The sequence below is a fragment of the Rhinoraja longicauda genome, chromosome 17, assembly GCF_053455715.1.
Source record: "Rhinoraja longicauda isolate Sanriku21f chromosome 17, sRhiLon1.1, whole genome shotgun sequence".
NCBI classification, from domain to species: domain Eukaryota; kingdom Metazoa; phylum Chordata; class Chondrichthyes; order Rajiformes; family Arhynchobatidae; genus Rhinoraja; species Rhinoraja longicauda.
Genome location: NC_135969.1, coordinates 3733793 through 3759258, shown reverse-complemented (window position 1 = coordinate 3759258; position 25466 = coordinate 3733793). Strand labels below are relative to the sequence as shown.

General features: G+C 41.8%; 1 protein-coding gene across 3 annotated transcripts in view; it reads right to left on the bottom strand.

The window, feature by feature from the left end:
- efcc1 (EF-hand and coiled-coil domain containing 1) overlaps nt 1-25466 on the bottom strand; it is an 87697-nt gene that overhangs the window by 26097 nt on the left and 36134 nt on the right. For all 3 annotated transcript variants that reach the window (XM_078413959.1, XM_078413960.1, XM_078413961.1), the window contains exon 2: nt 2336-2481. In XM_078413959.1, the coding sequence (XP_078270085.1) occupies nt 2336-2481 (146 nt within the window). The remainder of the gene's footprint in view (nt 1-2335; nt 2482-25466) is intronic.

Below are 25466 nucleotides of genomic sequence, written 5' to 3'. Positions count from 1 at the left end.
CGCCAAAGGTCAAAATGGATTGAAGATTCAGCAAAGTTTCAAACACTCTCAGGTGCAGCGGTAGAGTTGCTGCCTTACAGTAAATGCAGGAGACCCGGGTTCGATCCCGACTACGGGTGCTGTCTGTACGGAGTTTGTACGTTCTCCCCGTGACCTGCGTGGGTTTTCTCCGAGATCTTCGGTTTCCGCCCACACTCCAAAGACGTACAGGTTTGTAGGTTAATTGGCTGGGTAAATGTAAAAATTGTCCCTAGTGGGTATTAGTGATAGTGTTAATGTGCGGGGATCTCTGGTCGGCGCGGACCCGGTGGGCCGAAAGGACCTGTTTCCGCGCTGTATCTCCAAACTAAAACATTAAATAAACTGCATTATGCAGTTGAGTAACAATTATAGTTGAATCTGGTACTCTTCATTATTAACATTTACATTGAACATAGTTTGCACATGCCTTTGAATTTTATCTTGTTTAAGAAATAAAAATATTACGAGGTCTATTTCATGGATTGTATTATGCCTGTGACTCTGCAGTAAATATATCACGGACTGTTGTACAAATGCTTATTTTTTATAATCTACTCTATATGCATTTCTGATTTGCATTTGCATTGGCTTTTGTTTGCACTACATCAAGTGGTTTCCAAAGTTGACTGTGAAAGAAAAGATTTTGTTTGCCTGGTAGTCTGGTCTGGAAGGTGAGATCACATGGGACACAGAGCGAGCTAGCCAATTAGAGACAAAATTGTCCATCACACATTTTGACCTTTGGCGTTCCTTTGCAAACTTTTACAGTGAGAATATAAGAAATATTTACTCACTGATATACCTTACACCATTTTATTCCTGACATGCGAGTTATCATGTACAATTAGATTTTTGATTTAGATTTAGAGATACAACGCGGAAACAGGCCCTTCGGCCCACCGAGTCCGCGCCGCCCAGCGATCCCCGCACATTAACACTATCCTACACACACTAGGGACAATTTTTACATTTACCCAGTCAATTAACCTACATACCTGTACGTCTTTGGAGTGTAGGAGGAAACCGAAGATCTCGGAGAAAACCCACGCAGGTCACGGGGAGAACGTACAAACTCCGTACAGACGGCACCCGTAGTCAGGATCGAACCTGAGTCTCCGGCGCTGCATTCGCTGTAAGGCAGCAACTCTACCGCTGCGCCACCGCGCCACCATATCAGGTTATACAAATGTATTTTATACTGAGGCAACTGTTTGAGCTTAGTTTGGAATTGTAGTGAATTTGGTGAATTTGGAATTGTGACTTGGTGTTAGGAGTAGAGGGTCATAAGGTCATAAGGAATAGGAGCAGAATTAGGCCATTCGGCCCATCAAGTCTACGCCGCCATTCAATCATGGCTGATCTATCCCTCCCTCCTAGCCCCATTCTCCTGCTTTCTCCCCATAACCTCTGACGCCTGTACTAATCATGATTCCATCTATCTCTGCCTTAAAAATATCCACTGACTTGGCCTCCACGGCCTTCTGCGGCAAAGAATTCCACAGATTCACCACCTTCTGACTAAAGACCCACAAAGTGGGGGTTGTTTTCAGATTGTAGGTCTGTGACAGTTGAGTGCTGCAGGAATTGGTGTTGCATTCCCTGTTGTTTGTCACACATATTAACAGTTTAGATGAGAATGCAGATGGCATGATTGGTAAGTTGGCAGATGACACTAAAATGAGTGATATGGTGGACAACGCAGATGGACGTCCAAGGTTACAGCAGGGCTTAGATCAACTAGGCAAAGGGACAAAGGAAGGGCAGATGGCATTCAATTCAGAGAAGTGTGAAGTGATGGAATTCACGTGAGGTGTGAGGTAATAACTGTGAGGTAATAAACTCGCCTAACATTTTATAATCCAAAATGCTGAGACCCAGTCTGAAGAAGGGTCTCGACTTGAAATGTCACCCATTCCTTCTCTCCAGAGATGCTGCCTGTCCCGCTGAGTTACTCCAGCATTTCAAGTTTATTTTCGATGTAAACTAGCATCTGCATTTTCCTTCCTACACAGTTTATAAACCAACCTGCCTATGGTTTATTTTCAGGTGAAGTAATGCAGTAGACAACAACATGTAGACTGTTGGGTGTCTTATTAATTATAGTGCAAGCCAGTAGGATGTAAGACTTCTATGTTGATAACAATCAGAACCTCATCATAAATGGTCCCAATAAAATAGCAAATAAAAGACCTAAATTGGAAATGAAATAGTAAATCGGAATGACGTAAATTACGCAAAATAGATGAGAAGAAATAAAGGTCCATCTGCATTAAATAACACTTTGTAGATTTTCTAATCCTCTAAATATTCTTACCATTATAAGCTGATGCTTCTGTATCGCCCGTCGGTGATCTGCGTTCCTGATGCACGGGTAAACACCCCTTCCATTCATAGAACGCATGAGGAGGTCTCCCCTCTGATGGATTTGCTTGTAGGAACTGAAACTTCATGACCTCGGACCTAAACAAAAAGTGAATAAATGTAAGAGCAAATCCCCTTGCGATTACTGATAGTGTTTGTGGTTTTCTCACCTTAACTGCACTTTCTGAGCTTTTCCAATGTTGGCTTACATACCTACAATCATATCTGTCACAAATTTACAGCTCTCTCATAACAAGTAGAAATACCATAACACTTTCTGGTGATTCCTGATCATTTAGCTGGAACGATGTGCTCACCATTGATTGTTTTGTTTACAAGGTAATAAGTTCATTTTAATCCAAAGATCTCATCCGTGAATCTCAGTGAGACAAACACTTCAATCCCATGATTTAATCACGTTTGTGTTCCTTGAAACTCACTGCATTATGTAGAAATGCAACCATTTCCACGCCATAATAACAAATAAAGTATTTGGAAGCTGCCTTCCATTGAATCAAAGATAGACACAAAATGCTGGTAGACACAAAATGTTGGAGTAACTCAGCGGGTCAGGCAGCATCTTGGGAGAGAAGGATTAGGTGATGTTTCGGGTCGAGACCCTTCTTCAGACTGGTCTCAACTGAAGGGTCTTCAGACTGGAGAAGGGTCTCAACTGAAGGGTCTTCAGACTGAAGAATGGTCTCGACCCTAAACATCACCCATTCCTTCTCTCCAGCCCCTGTCCTGCTGACTTACTCCAACAGTTTGAGTCTATCTTCGATTTAAACTGGCACCTGCAGTTCTTCCCTTCCATTGAATCAACTTAGTTTGTTGGTGGATTTGTAGAAGAGGTGAATACTGTATGTTATGATCCTATGTTGATATCCTCGTCATTTAATATGCAATATGAAATAAACAGCTTTTCACTATGTCACTGAGTGGCATATTGGATCAACAATTAACTTAACTTTATTGATCTGAATTTCAAAGCGGGTTGGATAAATTGCCATCCTGTTTGCTAATAAAAATAAATTATTATTAGTTATTACTGCTGTATTTCAAAATAAATTACACTACTTTATTAAAAAATCGTTTTATTTAACTTTTTCTATTGTGGGGTTTAAAACTGAAATAATTTGTACTATATTAGCAAAAGTATTAGGTAAAATTCACAAAATTGAGGTGAAACAATATTAAAACAATGCTAGCCTCAAAAAGCTGGAGTAACTCAGCAGGACAGGCAGCATCTCTGGATAGAAGGAATGGACCCCCCCCCCCCCCCCATTTCCCAAACTAGTCTGAAGAAGGGTCTCGACCCAAAACATCACCTCTGCCCCGCTGAGTTACTCCAGCTTTTTGTGTCTATCTTCGGTTTAAAGCAGCATCTGCAGTTCCTTCCGACATGTTAAAACAATGCTAAATGTTTCACAGTACACAGGAGCTAGGAATAGCAGTGGCCATATCCTTCCTGCTGTGAGATTTAGTCTTGAGAAGTAACTAAGAATATAATCCTCTAGTAATAAGACAATATATAATATATAATATATAATATATAATATGAAAATAGGACATGTATAAACAAAAATACAGCATGCTTTCACTAATCTTCCATTACTGCAGCTATCAGTCAATTAAAGATGGTTGAAATGAATTCGCTGGTTGAGCCAAACAAGTGAGGTCATAAAATGTCCCTATCAATATATCACTGTTAGAAACTATCCAATGGGAAAATGTTGCCGGTTTTACAATGAGTTGGAACTAATTGGAGTTTGCAGAGCTTTAGGTTGGAAACTCACAGTTTAATAACTATAGATATGCACACATTTAAATTAAGTTCTGAATGGTCCAGCCCTTGCAAATTGAACTATCCATCTGTTTAATTTTGTCCTTTGGAGGCAAAAATCGATGAGCTCAAAATAAAACATGAAAATGATCCATCAAAATGCAAAGACATTTAAGACTGGTGCAGATAGTTCATGTGGACAAACAGTTAAAAGTAAAATGAAAGAGGATAAAATTGCACAAATTAATGCTAAATACATTTTTTTACAATGGCTACTCTGAGATGCTCTTATCAGTATTGAGATGCAAATTATAATGCTTCAATATTAACAATATTCGATGTTTATTCTTGCAAAAGAAATTATAATTGCCAAATCAGATTCCAAAATTAGTTTGGTGTTTCAAAAGGATTTACTCAATAATCTCCCAGCATTGTACTTGTTACTGCTGTATTTATATTGTTTTGCCAACTAGAGAGATTATTTAAGGATTAATAAATAGGAACATTTAAATTCCGCAACAATTTTGAATTCATCAATACTTCAAAGTGTCGAGTAACTTTGTACTTTCACAATATCAAACATTTAAAAAATGTTAAACATTTAATTGTCCAAATAATCCTCCGTTTGACATAAGTTCTAATGTTGAGTTTTGGACAAGAGATTTCTTCATATTAATTGTATATTCCCTCCATTTGCTTCAATGAGCCACAAAACACATCTAATTTTTTTTTAAACCTGCAGGTAAAATCTTCTGTAAAATGCTTTGACAGTTAATTAAGTGTAACATTTAACAGACCCAATGGGAGTGTTAAGTTTAAAATCTATGTGGCAATGTCCACAAGCCACTTTGATGATATTCAGAAACATGAGACACAGATAAAGTATCAGTACACAAACGGGGCGGAATGAGGTTGCCATAGTTAGAGGCAAACATCTCTCCAGTTCTTTTGTGCGATTGATGTAAGCTGCTTTAGATCCTGAAACAATGTCATAGAGAGTGAAAGATTGTCAAGTGATAGGTCCTGAAATATTATCCATGACTAATGACATTCTAATCAATGCTCCCCTGACTGTTTGTGGGCTTGAAAAAGCAAATTAGAAGCCAAAATGCACAAGAGTTAAGCACTTTAGTCATAGTAATTTCTCCCCCTAGTGCATTCATTGTTTGATTAACAAAACCAGAAATTCCAATAATTAACAGGAACTTCGATCAAAAACCTATCCTAACTGCAAACTTTCATGTGCTAAGGTACAGGAGCCTGAAAACTGTAACGTCCTGGTTCAGGAACAGCTTTTTCCCTACATACGTTAAGCTATTAAACATTACAGCCTCAAATAAGCTCTGAACTACATAGACTATTATTGTTATTATTGCACTATTATTGTATGTTTGTTTTTTATGTGTACATACACGCTGAACTTTTTTTTCTCATTTATTATATTATTTACAGTATACTATGTTTACATATTGTGTTCTATGTCACATATGTTGTGTTGCTGCAAGTAAGCATTTCATTGTTTCAACTGACAAATGTGACAATAAAACACCCTTGACTCTTGCTAAAGTATAGAGAGTCTTCGGATATATGAAGAATCTAGTTAATCTTGGAACAAAAAATTAATCTATAGACACAGGTTAAAATAATAAATTAGCACAATGTCCTTTCACTTCTGATACTTTGGCTTGACTCTAGGATAAATTACTTTACACTGGATGAATGGATCTAAAACAAAGTTAACTGTTGAATTTGGGATGGTATTTCCCGCAGTCTTAAGTTCAAATAATCCTGTGTAGGAAGGAACTGCAGATGCTGGTTTAAACCGAAGATAGAGACAAAAATTCTGGAGTAACTCAGCAGGACAAGCTGCATCTCTGGAGAGAATGAATGGGTGATGTTTCAGGTCGAGACCCTTCTTCAAAATAAATTTCACAGTCTTATGTGCTTCAAGCATCAACTGAGGCCAATACAATATCATTTATCAAGATTTTTTCATGAATTATTCTATCTGTTATATTTTATGGACTTATGTAGATTGTTAAATTTGGCAGGTTATTGGCAACGGTTATTCAGGTTTGGAAGTCTCAGTTCCACGTCTATTGTGTGCCAGTCTCAAGTTGTTCACAAGGATAGCCCGTGTGTAATGTAGGAACTCATCCAGCATTTTTCCATTCTGAGGGCAATGTACTGCCAAAACAAATAGAGGCCTTACTGTGTTTCTGATCATGCCATAGCTGAATCTGACAGCCTAACTTGGTTTTTTTTAACCAACATTCTGCAGTAGGCTGGATCTCAGGCATTGTTGAGCAAAGTACGGAAGGAGATAGAGAGCCTAGAAGCATGGTGTCCAGACAACAATCTCTCCCTCAATGTCAGCAATACAAAGGAGCAAGTCATTGACTTCAGGAAACGAGATGGTGTACACGTTCCAGTCAACATTAGTGATGTCGAAGTGAAGATGGTAGCGAGGTGACGTTTCGGGTCGAGACCCTTCTTCCTACTCACCAACAACACTGTATGTCTGGAGCAACCACATTGAAGAAAGCATACCAATGCCTTAACATCTTCAGAAGACTAAGGAAGTTTAGGATGTCTCCAACAACTCTTACCAACTACCACGTGCACAGCAGGAAGCATCCTATTGGGATGCATCACAACTTGGTATGGCAACAGCCATGCCCCAAACTGCACAAAATTGCAGAGAGTTGTGGATTTAGCCCAGTCCATCACAGAAACAGCAGTGGCGCAGTGGTAGAGCTACTCTCTTACAGCGCTCGAGACTCAGGTTCAATATTGACTACAGATGTTGTCTGTATAGACTTTGTATGCTCTCCTTGTAAATGAGTGGGTTTTCTCCGGGTACTCCGGTTTCCTCTCATATTCCAAAGACGAGCAGGTTTGTAGGTTAATTGGCTTCTTTTAATTGTCCCTAGTGTATATCCTTCACGGGTGATCGCTGGTCAGTGCGGACTCGGTGGTGAAGGGCCTGTTTCCACGCTGTAACTCTAAACTAAACTGAAGAAAGCCCCCATCAATTCCATCTGCACTTCATGCTGTCTCGGGAATGGACAATTTATGCCCCAGTCATTCCCTCTTCTCCTGCTGGGTGGAAAATACACTATACTCCCACTGTTATCAGACTACTGAATGGTCCTCGCATAAACTAAGGGTGTAGACCCGATCTCCCAACCTACCTCACTGCAGCCCTTGTACTTTTTTTAAATTTGCACTTTCCTCATAACTCTAATGATATAATACTATAACACTAAGTTTTGCACTCTGGTATTTTCTCTTTGCAATACCAGTTGTACTTGTGTATTGCTTGATTGTATTCATGTGTAGTATGATTTAACTAGACAGCAACACTAGACAGTACACGTGACATTAATAAACCCATACCATATCATACCATACTCCAGAGCTTCGGGGCTTTTGAGCTTTTTATCTAAAACTGTAGCTAGTTCTTAACTCATTCTAAGTAGGATGTACTAGGAAGAAGCTATTCTTTTTAAAAATCAAATCAGAACAGTCTGGACGAAGATTTTCTCTTAAAGGATGCTGCACATCAAAAGAAGAAATTTACCTAATGCTAGTTGTTTTTTTTACATTTTCTATGTGTTTATAAGGTGCATGAAAACTATACTGTCTTTTGTTTAAGTATAGGAATAAACATGTTTTGGTGATTATCATATTTGGTGATGAGGTGACACATTGGGGCAGTGGTCGAGTTGCTGCCTTACAGCGCCAGAGACTCGGGTTTAATACTGACTATAGGGTGCTTGTCTGTACGGAGTTTGTACGTTCTCCCTGTGACCGCGTGGGTTTTCTCCGGGTGCTCCAGTTTCCTCCCACACTCCAAAGATGTGCAGGTTTGTAGGTTAATTGACTTCTATAGATTGCCCCCAGTGTGTACGATAGCAAAGTGGGATAACACAGAACTAACGTACAGGTGATCGATGGTGGGACTGTCATATGTTGAAAGACTGGAGCGACTAGGCTTGTACACACTGGAATTTAGAAGGATGAGAGGGGATCTTATTGAAACGTATAAGATTATTAAGGGGTTGGACACGTTAGAGGCAGGAAACATGTTCCCAATGTTGGGGGAGTCCAGAACCAGGGGCCACAGTTTAAGAATAAGGGGTAGGCCATTTAGAACAGAGATGAGGAAAAACTTTTTCAGTCAGAGAGTTGTGAATCTGTGGAATTCTCTGCCTCAGAAGGCAGTGGAGGCCAATTCTCTGAATGCATTCAAGAGAGAGCTAGATAGAGCTCTTAAGGATAGCGGAGTCAGGGGGTATGGGGAGAAGGCAGGAACGGGGTACTGATTGAGAATGATCAGCCATGACCACATTGAAAGGCGGTGCTGGCTCGAAGGGCCAAATGGACTACTATTGTCTATTGTCTATTGGTTGGCGTTGACTCGGTGGGCGGAAGGGGCTGTTGCCACGCTGTACCTTTAAACTAAACTAAATCATTCATAATCTCCCATTCCAACTCATTCCTTTACAAATACTTCTTGCAACATAATTCCATCTTGCAAGATGAAACTTGTAGATTGAACATTTGTGACTTTCCCAGATCTATTTTATTATGGAGAACAGGGAAATGGCAGACGAGTTGAACAGGTACTTTGGATCTGTCTTCACTAAGAAGACACAAACAATCTCCCAGATGTACTTGTGGCCAGAGGACCTAGGGTGATGGAGGAACTGAGGGAAATTCACATTAGGCAGGAAATGGTGTTGGGTAGACTGATGGGACTGAAGACTCATAAATCCCAGGGTACTTAAGGTGAAGGCTCTAGAAATCGAGGATGCATTGGTGATCATTTTCCAATGTTCCGTAGATTCAGGATCAGTTCCTATGGATTGGAGGGTAGCTAATGTTGTCCCACTTTTTATGAAAGGAGGGAGAGAGAAAACAGGGAATTATAGACCATTGGTGGTGTGGAAGATGCTGGAGTCAATTATAAAAGATGAAACAGCGGCACATTTGGATAACAGTAACAGGATCGGTCCGAGTCAGCATGGGGAGGATGAATTATGAATTACATTTACGAACAGGAAATCATGCTTGACTAATCTGGAATTTTTTGAGGATGTAACTAGGAAAATGGACAAGGAAGAGCCAGTGGATGTGGTGTACCTGGACTTTCAGAAAGCCTTTGATAAGGTCCCACATAGGAGATTAGTGGGCAAAATTAGAGCACATGGTATTGGGGGTAGGGTGCTGACATGGATAGAAGATTGATTGACAGGAAACAGGAAACAAAGAGTAGGGATTAACGGGTCCCTTACAGAATGGCAGGCAGTGACTAGTGGGGTACCGCAAGGCTCGGTGCTGGGACCGCAGCTATTTACAATATACATTAATGATTTAGATGAAAGGATAAAAAGTAACATTAGCAAATTTGCAGATGACACATAGCTGGGTGGCAGTGTGAACTGTGAGGAGGATGCTATGAGGATGCAGGGTGACTTGGACAGGTTGGGTGAGTGGGCAGATGCATGGCAGATGCAGTTTAATGTGGATAAATGTGAGGTTATCTACTTTGGTGGCAAGAACAGGAAGGCAGATTATTATCTGAATTGTGTCAAGTTAGGAAAAGGGGAAGTACAACGAGATCTGGGTGTCCTTGTACATCAGTTACAGAAAGTAAGCATGCAGGAACAGCAGGCAGTGAAGAAAGCTAATGGCATGTTGGCCTTCATAACAAGGGGAGTTATGAAGGCCATAGGAGCAAAGAGGTCCTTCTGCAGTTGTACTGGTGAGGCCCTGGTGAGATCTGGTGTGCAGTTTTGATCTCCAAATTTGAGGAAGGACATTTTTGCTTTTGAGGGAGTGCAGCGTAGGTTCACGAGGTTAATTCCCGGGATGGCGGGAATGTTGAAAGAATGGAGCGAATGGGCATGTATACACTGGAATTTAGAAGGATGATGGGATCTTATTGAAACATACAAGATTATTCAAGGATTGGACACGCTGGAGGCAGGAAACATGTTCCCGGTGTTGGAGGAGTCCAGAACCAGGGACCACAGTTTAAGATTAAGGGGTAGGCCATTTAGAACGGAGATGAGGAAAAACGTTTTCACCCAGAGAGTTGTGAATCTGTGGAATTCTCTGCCTCAGAAGGCAGTGGAAGCCAATTCTCTGGATGCTTTCAAGAGAGAGTTAGATAGAGCTCTTAATGATAGCGGAGTCAGGGGATATGGGGAGAAGGAGAGAACGAGGTACTGATTGTGGATGATCTGCCTTGATCACAGTGAATCACAGTGAACACCAGATCTCACCAGGCCCCTGACTCGAAGGGCCGAATGGCTACTCCTGCACCTATTATCTATTGTCTATTGACATGATAAGTTAGTTGCGCATGTACAGTAAGGGCTTAGAAAATCTGCCTATCATGTCTTATCTGTCAGTCATGCTCTTCACCCAACATGGTCAAATACTGAAGGCCCATCAATTCTCTAACAATCCAACTTCATTGGAGATACTGGAATCATGTAATCAAATATGCTGGGATTAAGGTATTGAATGCTACAAACAAGATTAACTTCCAGTTTGAAAATGTGTAGGTTTCGCCAGTAGGGCTGAAGGTAATCTCAATTCGACGAAAGCAGACATTCCATTAGACAGGTACGGTCCCTCCGAAGATTTAACGTGGAACTGACGTTTTCTGTCACGGCAGTAAATGCTGAGCAGCAGAGCTATTGCTGAGAGATGCATGTCAACTTATTCCGGCGGTCTCATAAGTACAAGAGGAAATAAGTAAATGAGGAGAGCAGATGGCAAAAATTGCTTCACCAGATTTACTTTCACAGGAGTTTGATTTAAAGAAAGACTCAAAAATGCCTATGAGTAATCAAAAAGTATAAACTATTCAACAGTTGTTGGCTTTTAAGAAAGTAAAAAGTCAACAAAAAAAGGAACTAGGTTTTCTAATGTGCTAGATGTTACATCTCTGCTAGAAAAATACACAAACTACAGTAATATACGCAAAGGGGATTATTTCCCTAGTGTAGCTTGAACGCATTTTCACTGTTAAAATATTTATAACCTGAATATTTTCTTTCATAAATATTGTGATCTCAAACATTATGAGATCGTCTCTTCCTTTTATAATTTCACTGGTTAATGTAATTAAAAGACATGGTGTTCGTCTTTCTATTTAATTATTGGCTTCAGTAATGTTTGAATTGAAAGAGAACATTAGTAAATAAAAAGAAATAAAACCCCCAAGTTTACAGGATGATGTAGATTTACTAGAAATTTGGGTTGAGCATCGGCAAATGGTATTTAATCCTGACAAATGATGCATTTAGGGAAGTCAAATATGGGTAGAACCTCTACAGTAAATGGTAGGGCACAATGGGGTGCTTCTGAACTGAGACATATTGGGATTCAAGTCCAAAATTACAGTAAATGGTAAGCAGAAAGTAACAATAGCAAAGGGCCTCAGAGGAAGAGAAAGTGCTTGTTAGAGGGAGTGCAGGGAAATCGCATTGAGCAGTACTTCTTGTGAAGGAAAATAACTCCAGATATAGGGGCGGCACAGTGGCGCAGCGGTAGAGTTGCTGCCTTACAGCGAATGCAGCGCCGGAGACTCAGGTTCGATCCTGACTACGGGCGCTGTTTGTACGGAGTTTGTACGTTCTACCCTTGACCTGCGTGGGTTTTCTCCGAGATCTTCGGTTTCCTCCCACACTCCAAAGACGTACAGGTATGCAGGTTAATTGGCTGGGCAAATGTAAAAATTGTCCCTAGTGGGTGTAGGATAGTGTTAGTGTGCGGGGATCGCTGGGCGGCGCGGACCCGGTGGGCCGAAGGGCCTGTTTCTGCGCTGTATCTCTAAATCTAAAAAAAAAAATCGAAATCTAAAAAAGATGCTGGTACAAATCGAAGGTATCACGAAATGCTGGAGTAACTCAGCGGGTCAAGCAGCATCTCAGGAGAGAAGGAATGGGTGACGTTTCGGGTCGAGACCCTTCTTCAGACTGAAGAAAGGTCTCGACCCGAAACGTCACCCACTCCTTCTCTCCTGCGATGCTGCCTGACCCGCTGAGTTACTCCAGCATTTCGTGAGTACTTCTTGAGAAATCAGTCAAGTCAGTCGAGTGAAGTCCAGTGACGGGTAGAATACCACAGTTCGCAAGATACCATCATCCCTGTTTCTGATGAGGAGGGAACAAGCGCTGTAGAGGGGAATGTGGTGAGGTTAATCTGCCAGTCAGGGACAAGAGTGGTGGGCTGAAACCTAGAGTTAAATGGCTTGGGGCAAGTGAAAGGAAGGAATGGGCAACTGTTAATATAGATTTGGTAAAGGTGTTAGAGAGTCTGAAAGGGGATAGTGGAAAACAAGTTAGATAAGATGGGAGGGATTATTTATTAATGTGGTGCGGACAGGTCTTGAGAAAAAGAAGAGGCATGCTCTACAGGTGTTTAGATCTAGACGAGAGAGAGATCAAAGATTAGTGAAGGAGAGGGGGCAGTTGAGAAAGCAGTGGAGAAAGGCTACAGTTGATGAGAGAGAGGGAATTAATGTTTTGCAAGAGTTAAGAAATCGGTTAGCAATATTAAGGGGGGGCAGAACACCATAGGAGGAAGAGAAAGAAGAAGGAGCAAGTCAGGTCAGCATTTTATAGGGATCCATTTAAATTTGTTAAAAGAATGTTTAGTCAGGAAAATAGTGGAAAGCTCAAAGCTTCAAAGGAAGAGTTAGAGGAATATTTAAAAAGGACATACTGGGGATCCAGAAAAGAAAAGGGGAATGGGTTTTCTTCCAGATATACCACCCTTAGGCGAGATAGAGTAAGTTAGATGTTTGCCACCAAAGTGCAAGGAGGTGGAAGCAATAATAAGGCAAGCAAAGGCTTCTTCAGCCCCAGAGCCGAATGGAGTCCCTTACCGGGCATATAAAAGTGCACCTGGTCTGTTTAGATTCTTGTGGAGGCTCTTGCGTATAGTTTGGGAGAAGCAGGTCATCCCAAGGGTTTGGCATAGAGCAGGGGGAATTTCCGTTCCCAAGGAGAAAGATTCTTCAGAGTTAAGTCAATCTAGGCCTATATGTCTCCTAAATGTAGATGGCAAGATTTTCTTTAGCATAGCGGCTCGGAGGCTGGCAGGTTGTTTCGAAAGGAATAGGTTAATAGATACTACAGTGCAGAAAGCAAGAATCCCAGGTTTTGCAGGTTGCTTAGAACATGTAATATGTAATATGGCACCTGATTCAGCCAGCCAAGCTTGAGAGAAGAGATTTGCATGTAGTGTTGTTGGAGCTGGCAAATGCATTTGGATCTGTGCCACATAGTCTTATTTGGAGTGCTTTTGATTTCTTCAGAGTTCCAGGATCAATAGTAAATTTAGTGAAAGCATGTTTCCGAGATGTCTGAATGTGTTTTAGTACAGCAGGCTTCATGACAGCATTGCAGAGACTAGAGATGGGCATTATGGCAGTGTGTACTATTTCCCCATGAGCGTTTACAGTGGCGATGGAGTTAGTGATTAGAGCATCACGGTGGGTCGTCGGGGGGGGGGGGGGGGGGGGGGAGATGGCAGGACAGACTGCGCCTCCCTCCAATCAGGGCCTATATGGATGATATGACCTTGGTGACCACGGCAGTAGCTTGTACAAGAAGGTTGTTAGAGAAGTTAAATGATATTCTTAAATGGGCTAGATTGAAAATTAAGCCTAGTAAGTCACAGAGTATTTCTTTGGCAAGAGGAAAGGTAGTAGAGGAAAGGTTTTAAGTAGATGAAGAAGAAATCCCGTCTATAATGGAGAAACCAGTTAAAAGTTTGGGTAGGTGGTATAACAGGAAGTTGGATGAAATTGAACAGGTTCAGCAATTTAGAAAGGATGTTACTGCCGGGTTAGAAAGGATGGAGAAGTCAGGGCTTCCAGGCAAATTGAAGTTGTGGTGTTTGCAGTTTGGGCTATTCCCTCGGTTGATGTGGGCATTGACAGTATATGAGATGCCAATTTCTAAGGTGGAAAGGTTAGACAGATTGGTTAGTTCATATATTAGGAAATGGTTAGGAGTTCCATGGTGTCTGAGTAATGTGGCTGAGTAATGGCGGCACGGTAGCGCAGCGGTAGAGTTGCTGCTTTACAGCGAATGCAGCGCCGGAGACTCAGGTTCGATCCTGACTACGGGTGCTGCACTGTTAGGAGTTTGTACGTTCTCCCCGTGACCTGCGTGGGTTTTCTCCGAGATCTTCGGTTTCCTCCCACACTCCAAAAACGTACAGGTTTGTAGGTTAATTGGCTGGGTAAATGTAAAAATTGTCCCTAGTGGGTGTAGGATAGTGTTAATGTACGGGGATCGCTGGGCGGCACGGACTTGGAGGGCCGAAAAGGCCTGTTTCCGGCTGTATATATATGATATGGGAAAGGTATTCTCCATTTACCATTGTCTAGCCTAGCAGAGGAGTTTATGTATGAGGTGGGTTGTAGAGGTTTCATAGCGAGATGGACCATGTGGCTATTTGGAGAACTAGGAATCTGTGGATGGCAGAACCAACTGTTGAGCCTTCCCGAGGTGTCGTGGGCCTAACTCAACGAAACAACAGTGAAGGGAGGTGCCCACTTGATAACTCCAATGATATACTGGTATCTATAGGATTAGAGCTAGTTAATATGTAGGTAGCTGCTTTTTGCATGCAGAGTTATTTATTGTAAGTTGTTATATTTAGTTAGACAGTTAGATAATACTTTGGCTTTGGGCTTGGCTTTCTTAGTTGAGCGCTTATCCTGAAGTTTATAGCACAAGTACTTTGTGTTTTAATTGTAATTTAAGGCACATATTAATGTTTCTGAACAGAGAGACCTTAGGCTCCAAATCGAACAATTTCCTGGCACCGTAGGACAATAGGACGTGGAAGAAGGGATATGGCATGATTGCCTTCATAGGTCAGGGCACAGAATATAAGAATGAGGCACAAGAGATTGCAGATGCTGGAAACAGTCCACCTGAAGGGTCTGACATGCTGAGGACTGGATCCTCCATAGTGCCTCAACCTCTTCACCAGCAGATATCACAAGTTCACAAGATATAGGAGTAGAATTAGGCCATTCGGCCCATCGAGTCTACTCCACCATTCAATCATTGCTGATCTCTGCCCCCTAATCCCATTTTCCTGCCTTCTCCCAATAACCCTTGACACCCGTTCTAATCAAGAATTTATCCATCTCTGCCTTAAAGATATCCACTGACTTGGCCTCCACAGCCCTCTGTGGCAATGAATTCCACAGATTAACTAAAGAAGTTCCTCCTCAACTCCTTTCTAAAAGAACGCCCTTTAATTCTGAGGCTGTGACCTCTGGTCCTAGACTCTTCCACCAGTGGAAACATCCTCTCCACATCCATAACCACCTCAACGGATTTGTAAAAACGCATGCTCCTCACTGACCATTACATTGGGGCATCTCAGAGCTGTGAGCTCGGTCCCTTAGTCTACTTTCTCTATAACTATGACCATGAATCTAGACATAGCTCCAAATCCATCTTTAACTTCACCAACGATACCACTGTTGTTGGATGAACAATGGGTAATAATGAGCCGACCAGAGGAAAAAAATTGATAATCTGGCTGAGTGGTGCCAGAACAATTGTGCTCTCAACGTTAGCAATTGGTGACCTTGGGGAGAGAAACCACTATCAACAACTAAACTGAATCTGAAGTTGGAAATAACAGTGTTTCTCCATTTCTGATCGTAATAACTTAATGAAATAAGAGACAGGCAAGTCACACTGCAAAAGTAATAATAGAATATATTTTAAGTGGATGGTTGAATTTCTAGAGAGAACAGCAAATTATTATTTAGTACTGTGGTGATATGACCAGAGTTCAACTAGGTACCTTGAGCCTGTGATTTACAAACTGTAATTAAGCTTCACTCTCATTAAAATTCTATATTTTATTTCTAGGTAATAAATGACACGCTGCTAGATGCCAATGTGATACATTAGGTGAATTTAAATTAAACTAGGCCAAGTGGACCCGTTGGCCCCAAACCTCTCCTGCATTGGTGCAGCACCCTATCCTCACCCCCTCCCCTCCCCTCTTCCCCCTCTCCTCCCCATCCCCCTCCTTCCCTCCTCCCCCCTCCCTCCCTCCTCCCCTCCCCTCAACCTTCCCCCCACACCCCTCCCCTCCCCTCCCCTTTCCCTCCCCGTCCCCTCCCCCCACTCCATCCCCCTCAACCCCCCTTATCCTCCCCCCTCACTCCCTCCCCCCCATCCTCCACCCCCCTCCCTCCCTCCCTCCACCCTCTCTCTCCCTCCCTCCCTAGGAGATAGATTTAAACTTTAAAATGTAAATAACTAAAAATACAACACCGATTTCAATGAAACTTCTTCCATTAGCACCAAAGGGACGGCGGTGAGTAGGATGGGCCTAAAATTGTTGCGCTATCATGTACCGTTTTGGCTGTAGTTCAGGAACAAACAAACAAACAAACAAACGAGAGCTTTAGTACATAGATTAAAGGGCCTTGCTTCCAGTTTTTGTTAAAAACCCAAAGAGCTCAATTTTTTTTAATTGAAACGCCAGAAATGTGCACAAAAAGTCTGTGCTGGAAAATAGTAAAATAGATCAAAGTCCCATTTATAACTAAATTTGTTCTAATAACTAATTGGAGCAGTCTGAACTTTTGAGAAAGTTCCATCCAAAATTCATTGTTAAATTCAAAGCTTTGGACATTCAATATAAATCGCTGGGAATGTGGAAGATGGCAGAAGTGCAGGAAACAATTTCTTGTCAGAGAAGTTCTTTCATAAGTTCTGACAGATTGCTCAAGAGATTAATGCTACAACCATCAGTTTTTCAAATAACAATCAAATACCTGTATTCATAAACCTATGAAAAGTGAAAGCATTTGGAAGAGAGCCATCAAATTAATAACACTCCACCATGTCAATCAAATTATTTATTTATTTATTCCCCCCCACTCACCATCAACAACACCATAGTCACATCTGTGGAGTCATTTAAGTTCCTTGGAACCATCATCTCCAGGGACCTTAAATGGGGGGACCATCATCGACTCCACAGTCAAAAAGGCCCAACAGAGGATGTACTTCCTGCGGCAATTGAAGAAACACAATCTGCCACAGGCAATGATGGTCCAATTCTATACTGCTATCATTGAGTCCGTCCTCACCTTCTCCATCATGGTCTGGTTTGGCTCAGCCACCAAGCACGACATCCGGAGGCTGCAACGGATCGTTCGCACAGCTGAGAAGGTTGTTGGCTGCAACCTTCCCCCCATTGACGAACTGTACACTGCAAGGGCCAGGAAGCGAGTGGGCAAGATCATCTCTGACCCCTCTCACCCTGGCCACAAACTCTTTGAAGCACTTCCCTCTGGAAGGCGACTCCGGACTGTCAAAGCAGCCACAGCCAGACATAAAAACAGCTTTTTTCCCACGAGTGATAGTTCTATTCAATAACCAAAGTCTGTAGTCTCTTTTTTGCTCTGGTTTATTTTCACCCACATGTTTTGACCGTAATGTTGTATCCTTATTGTTTAAATGTGGTTATACTTTATTCCTAATTGTTAACTGTATGTTTGTGTTGTCATTTGTGAGCGGAGCACCAAGGCACATTCCTTGTATATGCACATACTTGGCCAATAAACTTATTCATTCATTCATTCATTCATTCATTCATTCATTCAAAAGATGATCCTTTTAGCCAGACTGACCTACCTTAGAGAACTGAGAGACTGCTGTGTGATCTGTTTCACAGAGACGTGGCTGACCCCTGACATACCTGGCTGTGCTAGCCAGCCCATGGGTTTCTCCCTTGCATCTTCGGGCAAGGTTGGAGGCAGTGTGGTCCGCTTTCTAATCAATACCTCATGGTGCTCAGATGTGGCAGTCCTGGCGAGCTCATGCTCCCCGGGCCTGGCATATCTACGGGCGAAATGCTGACTATGCTACCACCTAAGAGAATTCACCTCAGCTATCCTGGCAACACCCTACATCCCTCCCCATGCTGATGACAAGATTGCTGTGAATGAACTGTATTCCTCTATCAATAGCCTTGAGATAATGCCTCTACTTCCCTAGAAGGTTTAGGAGGTTTGGCAAGTCCCTAACAACCCAAAACATCACCCATTCCTTCTCTCCAGAGATGCTGCCTGTCCCGCTGAGTTACTCCAGCATTTTGTGTCTACCCTCACCATCCTCTACAGAAGCGCCATAGAAAGCATTTTGTCAGGATGCATCACAGCACGGTTTGAGAACAGCACCATCCAAGAACATGCAAGATATTGCAGAGAGTTCTCGATGTAGCCCAGACCATCATACAAACCAACCTCCCTTCTATTGACTGCTTCACGCTGCCTCGGCAAGACCACCAGCATAATCAAGGACCAGTCTCACCCCGGTCACTCCCTTTTCGTCCCTCTCCCATCAGGCAAGAGGTACAGAAGTTTGAAAACGCATGGCACCATGGAACTGTCAGGGACAGTTTCGTCCCAGCTGTTATCAAGTAACTGAACCGCCCTCTCACTAGCTGGAGTGCGTTCTGACCTACCACCTACCCCATTGGAAACCTTCAAGCTATCTTTAATCGGACTTTATTGAACTTTATCTTGCACTAAACATTATCCCCTCTACCCTGTATCTGTACACTGTGGACAGCTTGATTGTAATCGTATATCGTCTTTTTGCTGTCTGGACAGCATGCAACAAAAAGTTTTTCATGGTACCTTGGTACACTTGACAGTAATAAACTAAACTAAACTTTATGCATGTTAATCAAATTAATTAACTTCAATTAGTTGAAATCCTTGATTTTTCGATATACATAAAATTGAATTTACGGCAAATTATTGAAGACTGTTCTACAGCCTAACTCTGAACATCTTTCGCTTCTGGCAACAGCCAGACGCTATTTTTTTTTCTTACCGTAACTTGCAGCAAAAGTTGGATGAGAAGCGATCTTAGTGATATTGTGCAGTGGTAGGAAAAGTCAGGATGCCTGGTGGAGTCCTTTTGCCATGGAACTTTCTCAAAAGCTCAGAATTCACTGTATAAATGTCCATTATCAAATTCTAGAATTTTAGAAAACAGCACAACCTACATTCAACATTACACAAGTTTTGTAATACAGTTTTTAATTCAAGACCACACCAATCGATCAAAACGCTTCACAAGTTCTTAATGGGTGATCAACAGTCTTTGAAAGAAATTGCTTTTCTCATTACTTCATAAATATTCTCATTTTATTTTAATTGGTTTACATTATGCAATGACCTATGCAGATAAACTGACTCTGGTAAAGAGAAGCACCCTGCGATAAATGTTTCATAGATACATGCCAGAGTAATGACATCTTTAAAACAATTACTTATTATTCAGTCGAACTGATGGGCATTTAGATCTTGGACCTTAATGTTCTCGTAATACATTTAGATCAAGAGCCTGCCTTATGGATGATGAAAACATCATTTGGATAAAGTCTCAGCAGGGACACTTAATGAAGCTGAGATGGCTCCTGTTGTCTCTCCCCAGGCTGTCCTCTGCCAATTATTCATAGGCTCCACCAACTGCATAGCCAACACTAATTTCATTTCATCAGGTCAGGCATTGTCTCATATCATGGTTGCAATTTTTTGTTTTGTTTTCCCACTAGATCCATGGCTGCTTCAGCACAGTTGATCCCACCCAGGGGGTTAGCACCATCTGTCAGCTTTGAACAATTTGTATTGCATGTCTAAATCTATTCATTCATGTGGATTAAAGGAACAGAAAAGGCCCATCATTGCTCCCTGGGGTTATCCATCCCATAATTCTTCTTGCCTTTATTTCCATGGTGATTATCTTTTGTTAGAGAACTCTGCCAAATTATTTCTTTCCGATCAGCTTTCATTTCTTTTCAAGAAACTTAAAAAACTTAAATAAAAAAAGTAACTGAACAAAAGTTTGTACAATTTCCGATCCTTTAACAGTTCGATTACCAAAATGAAATTCTTGATGACATTATTGTTCCTCTCATTTCATTATTTTATCAAGCACATACATCAAGTTTAATGTAAACACCACAGATTCTTTAAATCTGGGATAAAACAGAAAATGGAAGAAATGGAAGAAAATGGAAGAAATAATCCACATGTCAGACAACATCTTCGGATAGAGAAAAAGAGCATCTTTCATTTTGATAATATTTAATCAGAACTGGATCTTTTACGTCACAACTTGAACGTTAACTTTATTTTTCTTTCTCCATAGTTAATGCCTGACCACTTGAATATTTTGAGCATTTTATGTTTTTATTTTATATACAGCAAATCTAGGGTAGCATGGTGGTGCAGTGGTAGAGTTGCTGCCCTGCAGCTCCAGAGACCTAGGTTCGATCCTGACCACGGGTGCTGTTTGTATGGAGTTTGTATGTTCTCCCTGTGATCTGCGTGGATTTACTCTGAGATCTTCGTTTTCCTGCCACATTAAAAAATGTACAGGTTTTTAGGTTAATTGGCTTGAAATAAATGTAAAATTGTCCCTCGCGTGTGTACGATAGTGTTAGTGTTCAGGGATCGCTGGTCGGTGTGGACTTGATGGGCCGAAGGGCCTGTATCCACACTGTGTCACTAAACTAAACTAAAGTTGTTGCAATTTAAGTTTTCTTCGTGAGAGCTCAGTGTCCTGAGAAGAGGAGTACCTCAAAATCTGAGGAAGTTTTTCACATGAATTAGGCTGTCCAGGTAATACAATGTATCTTTATTGTCATTGTACAGGAGAGCTGTAACCATCACCTCCAGTTTGAATCAGACGTTGATCATCTTATTTTGAACCTAATTTTGTGAAAGCATTTGACAGCTTATCAAGCAGCTGACAGTGGTCAGTTGGTTGAACAATATTGTGTGTTTATTTCAGAACTATATTAGATCAGCGGATGAAACGAGGCAGAGCATAAGTCTCCAGCCACTTGAAAACTCAAAGCATATAATCTCATAGCAGAAACAATAATGCCAGTTGGGGATTTGAGTTTCTGTATTAAAAGACAGTCATACTATCAGGTCACTACATTTAGTTCCAGTCGCAAGCTGATATCCGGGATTGGCTGCGGGATTTGGTGGAAAAGATTTTAATGAGTCAAGTTAACACCACTTCTGGTTTGCAGAGGTGGGTGGGGGGGGGGATTGTGGTGAAGGGTATGCGTGAAGGTGGAGTGTTGTACCATTCACACCCTCTAGGATATGACCAGCTCAGCATACATGAACACTTGAACAGGAAAATAACTGCAGATGCTGGTACAAATCGAAGGTATCATAAAATGCTGGAGTAACTCAGCGGGTCAGGCAGCATCTCTGGAGAGAAGGAATGGGTGACGTTTCGGGTCGAGACCCAAAATGTCACCCATTCCTTCTCTCCAGAGATGCTGCCTGACCCGCTGAGTTACTCCAGCATTTTGTGAACTCTTGAGCATACACTTTTGCACTCAATTCCTTCTCACCAGAGATGCTGCCTGTCCCACTGAGTTACTCCAGCATTTTGTGTCTACCTTGATAAATTGTAAAGCAGATACCGGCACCTCTTGTTTAGTAATTGTGACAACAGCTTGGCTGGTTCAGTTTAACATCAACTGAATTACGGAAGTTCACATTCAGTAAAGTGATCCTAACAATAATGACAATATGTGTGTTTTTTTTTATGAAACTCAGCATGAAATGTGAACCTTTAATGAATTTCTAATACCTATTTGGAGAAGACTGAGTGTAAGTAATAATTGTGTTCTATAACTCAAGTTGGCATGGCTCACGTATTTTGGAATCAGGAAAGAAAATCCAGTAATAACACAGTTGAAATATTACAACCGAACAGGATTGGTATCTGTGACAGATTCTTATAATGTGTTATTCCAGTACAATTTTAATCTGGAGGTGAGTTCTGAGCGCACGGATGGTTACGTTTGTGTTAACTTTAACTGCAGGGCTCTTTTATATGTGTTGCCAGACACTGACAGTCTGAGAGACAGCCCCTGAGGCTTATGTATCAGGAATCCTGCTTCATAAAGCAATGGGAGAAACCTTTGACAGAGAGCTCGGTTGAAGCCTGCATGATCCTAAGCTCCACGGTGGGAGCGGGGGTGAGATCTGTCACAGAATCAGACATGTTGCCATTGATTTGCTTCCCTGCCAGTAGGGTTGGTTTTATCTGCTATCCAGCCAGACAGACAAAAGTGCTGTTGCCAACCATTTGGGGGCATCCTGCTACAAGCACACACAGCTCCCATTTCGATTTCTTATCATGATTTAATTTAGTGGAAAGGCATTGTTGCTCTTTGTCCAAGATCTGAACAATAATTATAAGCAATTGAAAAGAAGGGAATTATGATAAAGTTTATTGTATCATGAAGTTCAGTTTAGTTTAGAGATACCGCGCGGAAACAGGCCCTTCGGCCCACCGAGTCCGCACTGACCAGCGATCTCCGCACGTTAACACTATCCTGCACACACTAGGTACAATTTACATTTATACCAAGCCAATTAACCTACAAATCTGTATGTCTTTGGAGTGTGATTACGTTTCAGAGAAAACCCACGCCGGTCACAGGGAGAACGGACAAACTCCGTACAGACAGCAGCCGTAGTCAGGATCGAACCTGGGTCTCCGGTGCTGTAAGGCAGCAACTCTACCGCTGCGCCACCGTGCCGCACTAGTATTGATTGTTTACACTATATTCAAAACTCATAAAACCAAAACTTGGTTACATAGCATATAACTACAGAACTATTAATATTAGCACACAAATACAATAATATGCACTTGTTTAAATGTGGTATTTTACTATACTGTTAAATATTGAGGTACAGAGACAAGGCTAGAAATAAAATAAGTACTGAAAAGGGATTTTAGGGAACTTGTGATTTACAAGGAGGTGGGAAATTGATGAACACATAATACATGAATTTCATGAAAACCTTTGGTTTGTGAATTTAATTGTAGAATCTGCCCGATTTTCACATCATTGATTTAAGTAGTGTAAGAAAATAACTGCAGATGCTGGTACAAATCGAAGGTATTTATTCACAAAATGCTGGAGTAACTCAGCAGGTCAGGCAGCATCTCAGGGGAGAAGGAATGGGTGGCGTCACCCATTCCTTCTCTCCTGAGATGCTGCCTGACCTGCTGAGTTACTCCAGCATTTTGTGAATAAATACCTTCGATTGATTTAAGTAGAATGAATAGCCGCAATATTTCAAAAATGGCATTAAATTTAGCCTGTATGATACTAAATGCAGATTCAGCTGAGAAATGTACATACCAAATTGTGTTCCCTACAATATTTCTTAAACGCACTGCAATATTTCTTTTACATCATGTAAAGACAGGCTGAAGAAGGGTCCCAACCCAAAACATCGCGTATCCATGTCCTCCAGAGATGCAGATCTTTCGTTTATTGTTCTTTATCTCCCCACATCACCATCTATATCTCTCGTTTTCCTTATCCCTAACCAGTCTGAAGAAGGGTCTCGACCCGAATCGTCACCCATTCCTTCGCTCCAGAGATGCTGCCTGTCCCCCTCAGTTACTCAAGCACTTTGTGTTTTACTAACCAGTATATTATCTAGACAATATGTAGTTAACAATAACAGGAAAGACAATGATAGAGACAAATTGTCTGTAGATGCTGTAATTAGAGAGAAAAAAAATGCTGGAGGAACTCAGTTGGCCAGGTTAGAAGACTGTGCATCAGGACTGAGAGTGGAGTGGGGAGATAGCCGATGTGAAGAGGTGGGAGAGATAGGTGAAGCAGGGTTGCAGGCATTAGGTGGAGACAGATGGGGAGGGAGATAATGGGCAGATGGAGCCAAGTTGGAGAGGGGATGGGTGGAGTAGGAACAGATCAGCCTCGGGGGGAAGATGGAAGTAGTTGGGGAGGGGCAGGATGGAGATATAGATGAAGCCTGGGGATTTCTGCATCTGCAGCTTCTTGTGCTTCCATTTATCTCCTCCCCTCCCCCTCCCCCTCCCCTTCCCTGCCTCTCTCCTTTCCCCCCTAGGTAGGGATGAATAAGCCAAGGAGTTGCGGAGGGAGTGGTCTCAGGGAAGGCAGAAAGAGGTGATGATGGGAAGATGTAAATGGTGGCGGCATCACGCATACTGAGGTATGAGCCACAATGGTTGGTGGTTGGGAAACTACACTACACAACATTAAAAAGGTATGACAGTAATCTAGCAAAAGTTAACGTTTAAAAGTTTACTGGATTAATTCATGAGATATGGATTCTAGTAATGAGGAGTTATTAAGCAGTGACACTTTACTGAAATTAGAAGGTAGAGAGGTAATGTCTTTTTAACAGAGACTATCGATTGAAGACTAGGATTTTTTAACGTGCATTTCTTTGTGTTTGTCTGTATGTGGACGTGTGGAGAGGTAGACAAGGATTCAGGGTCAGCTATAAACAGGATTATTTTCGGGAACTGGAGGTGTTAATATTTGCTAAATTGGGTCCAAAGTATAGCACATTCATTTATTGCAAATTAAAAGAGTCCTACTTGTTGAAACCAGCTGGGATTCTGGTTATAAGATGCTAAGAAGATTCTAAGAAGCCGGACAACATTCCTCAGTGTTAACCGAGTAACATAGAAAAATAGGTGCAGGAGTAGGCCATTCGGCCCTTCGAGCCAGCACCGCCATTCACTATGATCACGGCTGATCGTCTAAAATCAGTACCCCGTTCCTGCTTTTTCCCCATATCATATCATATCATATCATATCATATATATGCAGCCGGAAACAGGCCTTTTCAGCCCACCAAGTCCGTGCCGCCCAGCGATCCCCGTACATTAACACTATCCTACACCCACTAGGGACAATTTTTACATTTACCCAGCCAATTAACCTACATACCTGTACGTCTTTGGAGTGTGGGAGGAAACCGAAGATCTCGGAGAAAACCCACGCAGGTCACGGGGAGAACGTACAAACTCCTTACAGTGCAGCACCCGTAGTCAGGATCGAACCTGAGTCTCCGGCGCTGCATTCGCTGTAAAGCAGCAACTCTACCGCTGCGCTACCGTGCCGCCCCTTGATTCCTTTAGCCCTAAGAGCTAAATCGAACTCTCTCTTGAAAACATCCAGTGAATTGGTCTCCACTGCGTTCTGTGGCAGAGAATTCCACAGATTCACAACTCTCCGGTTGAAGAAGTTTTTCCTCATCTCAGTCCTAAATGGCCTACCCCTTATTCTTCCAGCAAGTTTCCAAACCTAATTTTGATGCAGTTTTCGCTTATTTAAATTTCGGCAAGTTAATATTGCCAATACTTTTAGCTAATTAGTCACC